At 32.2% G+C, this 5000-nt stretch overlaps 1 protein-coding gene across 15 annotated transcripts in view; it reads left to right on the top strand.

The window, feature by feature from the left end:
- The window catches only part of phactr4b (phosphatase and actin regulator 4b), a 91511-nt gene that overhangs the window by 50966 nt on the left and 35545 nt on the right, over window positions 1-5000 (top strand). For all 15 annotated transcript variants that reach the window (XR_015510336.1, XR_015510335.1, XM_087285403.1 and 12 more), the window contains 1 exon segment: window positions 1072-1152. Coding sequence is in view for 13 of the 15 variants with exons in the window: in XM_087285403.1 (XP_087141529.1) it covers window positions 1072-1152 (81 nt within the window). In the remaining 2 variants the exon portion in view is untranslated.

Below are 5000 nucleotides of genomic sequence, written 5' to 3'. Positions count from 1 at the left end.
CACTTCCTCCTGATGTCCGTAATTTAGACTCTCTTTCACAATTTAAATCAAAACTCAAAACACATCCGTTTAGAACAGCTTATTTACTTTAACCCGACTGCATTTTTAAAGTTTCTATTGTATTCTATGTTCTATTGACTTTTATTGTGTTTTTATATGAACTGATTGTTCTAGCTGCCCTGAATGGTGACCTTGAGTGTCATGAAAGGCGCCTTTAAATAAAATGCATTATTATTATTATTATTATTATTATTATTATTATTATTATTATTATTATATGTTTTTAGTTAGTTAGTTAGTTAGTTAGTTAGTTATAATAACTTTTTAATTATTATTATTTTTTTTTTTTTTAGAGTTGGTCAAAAAAAAACCTTCATTTGTTGTGATTTTTACTCCACCAAATACTGAATTCTTAATTTTCTCCTGGAGTGAAATTATTGGTTTTGTCTAAATGAATGTAAACATGTCTGAAAACATGGCATCTTTTTGTTGTACTCTGCAAATATGTTTTTAATGATAACATTTTTATTTTAAATTAGAAAATTATGTAATATTTTATAGATTTAAAGAGTAAGTATGCTTTATGTAAATCCGTTGAATTTGCCAATATGTTTATTATGTTTGTCAATATTTACATGAATCAACGTTGTCAAAAGACAAACTTGATGTTTGACCATGGAAATCTGTATCTATATATCTATATATTGAAGTGGTCTCTTAGTTTTTCCCCAAACTTAAGCATAAAAACATACTTTGGGCTGAAATGCTCATATTGTCCAATAGTTCAAATTATATAATTCAGTTATAAGCATGGATTTTTATAATGTAAGTTTGTCCAGTGGTCCTTGGCTGGTTTTACTTTAGGACTTGATATCTCGTATATCAAATGTTGACCTAACTCTGTACTTAAAATATAAGTCTAAAAAAATATTATCCTGAATCCATGAGCACTGATTGTATTTGTCATATAATGTCTTTGCAAGAGATCTAATAATCATTGTTTCAAAACCTTTGAGTTATAGAAAACCATGTTTTTTTTTTAGATTTATATTGTTTTTGTTCCCTCCACAGTTTTGGAAAGAAAGATGTCAATGAGGAGGCCAAGACAGGAACTGATTGAGCAGGGAGTGCTCAAGGAGCTTCCTGACAATGGTAGGAAAGAAAAGTTTGTCTGTGTTTCTGTGTGTGCCTACTAAAGCATATTTAAATATGCTTTTTTTGGTCATATCCACCATTACAAAAAACTTCATAATGATGATTTGTAAAATGTTAATAAATGGAGCAAGATTTCTTGTAAGGTTATTGTTTGGAGACCGTATTTGGTTTTAGCTGCTGCTAAGAAACACTTTTTAAACACTGCCAATTTTAAAACATTTTGGAAGTTTTATGTATTTTTTTCACCATGCCCAGAATACTTTACAAAAATACAATAACATTTTTAATGTTTGAGAATTATTTCTACAATTTCCAACAAAACCAACAGTTGTGCCATAATATATATTTTTATCTGCCATTTGTTGTAATATTAAGTCAAACCATACAGTGAATACATCAAATTCTGTTTTAATACGTAAAATTCCTTATATTGTATAAAATAACAAGGCTTAGCTAGGAATTGACAATATTTTTCCTAAGAAAATGTTATTTTAAACAGAATGCTATTCAATTAAACACATTAGGACATAACAAAATACATTTGCTGTTTATAAAAATGACAAAAATGAATTAAAATCATTCTTCTTTGAGGGCTGGATATGGCAAACTATTGGATTCTTATTACGTTATACAAACTAGTGAAATGACTTGTGTTACTAGCATTGAATCATTGAACATATATGGATATGCAAACCCCTATGAGGTATTAAATGGGATCTATTAAGCCCCTTTTTACAAAATGTAAGATACATTTCTGAAGTAAAATTTCAGCTCAAAATACCACACAAATAATGTTTCATAACTCTTTGAAACTACCTCTTTTATTTGGCTTTAATTCAAACTGGCCATTTTTGTGACTGTCACTTTAAATTTAATTGAGATTGTGCTTTTTAAAAAAGAGAACAGAGCTACAAATGCCTGAAAAACAAGACTAACATCCTATGCTAATAAGGGGCAGCTCGTCACTAATGGACGGGCTTTTCCCTTTCTGATGACATGTACAAAACTTTTTTTGTTAAAGTGATTCTGCTGTTTTTATCCAGTGTGATTGTTATGTTACATTCTCTAAATCCTTGACGAGCCTCCATTTGTTTTACATTCTCTAAACTTTTCACGGCTCCACAAAGCAAGCCAGACCCGTAACAATAAATTAAGTACAATAAAATTAAATAGGACACTTTTGAAATTGAGGAGCCCAGTCTCATCTCTTGTTCAAAAGAAAACAACCACAAAGACAACTGACTAAAGAAATATAGTTAGTCAAGTTTATTTGACATTAAACTTGAAAGCAGACATAAAAATCTTGCAAAGGTAAAACCAAAATAACAAGCAAAAACTGAACAACTAACTAATTTTTAAATCCTCTAACCTACACATAAATTAAAATAAATTAAACAACATTCATTTATTCCCCTACTAACCACAAAACATGAGAGAACTTAAAACAAAAAGGCAACCTCCTCATCACATGCATCTCCGTACATTGATCTTAATAGTTTTACAGTCAACTCTCAGCATTAAATTTGACAGTATTGCTGAGCAAACACAACATAACTTCTCGCAAATAAAGAAAACAAGTCAAGGAGGAGACTCTCTGAACGATCTTCTAGTTCGGTTTAAATGGACTTTACCAACACGCCGACAAGCTCACGTGTCGGTACCTCACTCACCGCACATGTGCCCTCTCATAATGAAACCTGTCAGAAAGACAGCGGAGAGAGGAGACATATACAGTACAACGCCACAAAGAAAAACTTTTTTGTATTATTGTTTTCAAAAATAAAAGAAAACAATACATATATTTATTTTTACAATTAGGAGACAGTTATAGTCACAGATTGTTGCCATACTAGAATATTTAAACCCCTTATAAAAGTTATTTTTGTGTAATAGGTCTCCTGTAAAGGGATGAAAAACTTTTACTCACTTTTTTGCAAACATTAGAAGACGCTTAGCTAAAACCGCAGTCCTTGGTACTCCATAAAAGGCAATTCACTTGGTACAAGTGGTAAGCTCACACCAAACTGTCATGAAAAGCATTTGCAGAGGCTAGTACTTTAAAGGTATTAATGTTGTAAATAATATTCACTTTTCATTTCCTTTTCCAAGATCCCAATGAATTGTTAGAAGCTACTGGTATTAGTTTTGTTTTGCCTACATATGTTTTGAGTAATTTAACTGAAAATATGAATTTTTGTACGATTTATTGTTTTAAGATTAGCTGTCAAACACTTTGAACTAATTTCAGAATATTTTACGCTTTATTTTAACAGATTTATATGGTTCATGTCCAATTGGCCTAAACACGCCAATAGTTAAAGAAACGGCCAAATATGCATGTTGGACAGGGGATTTGCTTTTTTTTTTTTTTTTTTTTTTTTTTTGCTCCCACAGTGGTGTATTTCTCACATTCCTGTCATTGTGGTCTTTGAGGATGCTAAACATACCAACAGAAAAAAAAACCTGGCGCCTCAGAAAGAAAAACAAACATTGGGAGTGATTTCCCCCCTCGTTTACAAATGTGCAGCATCCATTACTGCTGAATCACAGTTCTGAGCTTCAGGGGCTGTTTTGACACATGTGCCATACTTTCACTTCAGCTCATCACCCTTTTTCATGGTCGAGGACGATAGACCACTTCTGTGAGTTTGTATATAATCTCAGCTCCTCTTAATGTGGCACCAATCAGGGCAGCTGAGACAAATTCGGCAGTTTTCCAGACAAATGAAGGGTGTAAATTTCAATTTGATACCTTTTTTTTTCTTTGACTAATATTTTGGGAAGGAAATGACATGCAGTTTTTCTTAAGACAAGAAAGTGGAGCAAATTGTGCCCTGCAGCAAAAAGCTTTGAAAGTCATGCGCTGTGAACTGGCTGCTCAGGAGGCCTATTTATTTGAGAGCTGCTGCTGTAACCTCTGAGAGACGCGACCTGTACTTCAGAGCTTGTTGAAGATACAGGCTGGCGTTGATCTTCACCAGCAAGCTCATCCATGTTAGTCTCTAACCCGATTTAAAAGGATTTTGCAAGCTTGTTCTCCTCAGAAATAAAAATGCAAATCCGTTTGAGTTTTCAAGGCTGTTTCCTCCAGAGAAATGTAGATATTTGTTCAGTGTATAATGCCTTTAAAAGTGTAGTATGTTGTTTTGTCTGTGCTGGAGTGACATCGTTCACATTTTACACATTTTAGCTAATAATGAAAATTGAAACCTATGACTTTCTGAATAGTGAACTGGAGCTGTCATATTACAAAAAGCACCACAGTTCACAACTTTAACACTGAATTGTAATTGCTGTGAAGTCTATAAGTCACAATTAAAAGTCCAGTTATAAGTTCAAATTGTAGTTTGATATGAATGAGCTTTCAGATTTTTTTTCTTGTTTATTTTTTAGCACAAAATCTAGCTAAATGGACTACTTTAGTATTAATATACACATATATTTATATTAAAGTATTATACACAAGTTTAACGGCACAATCGTGTTTATAAAAAAGAAAATCAAACATGGAGAGTCTAAAAACCCTTTTGTATTATGAACGACTTTCTTCCGCCATTCATTCACTTCTGCAGCTGACATCAGATCAGCAGAAGCCATTACTAATTTACCAACGTCACTTTAGAGTTAGTATTTGAATGATTCTCTAGCGTAATTTTTAAAGTGATGACAAAACAGGATTTTGCTGACATTTTAAGATTATAAGGCTGAACATAAAATGCCATCCATCAACAGATGTCTCCTTACTGTATTTCTCTGTTGCAATCGGTTGCTAATATTATAAAATAATTAACCATGAAAAAAGCAGCTCAATCACTACCAGATTGCTGTTGTGTTTGCAATAAGGA

Source organism: Danio rerio, chromosome 16 (assembly GCF_052040795.2).
Source record: "Danio rerio strain M-AB ecotype USA chromosome 16, GRCz13ab, whole genome shotgun sequence".
Taxonomy (NCBI): domain Eukaryota; kingdom Metazoa; phylum Chordata; class Actinopteri; order Cypriniformes; family Danionidae; genus Danio; species Danio rerio.
This window is presented reverse-complemented; position numbering and strand designations above follow the sequence as displayed.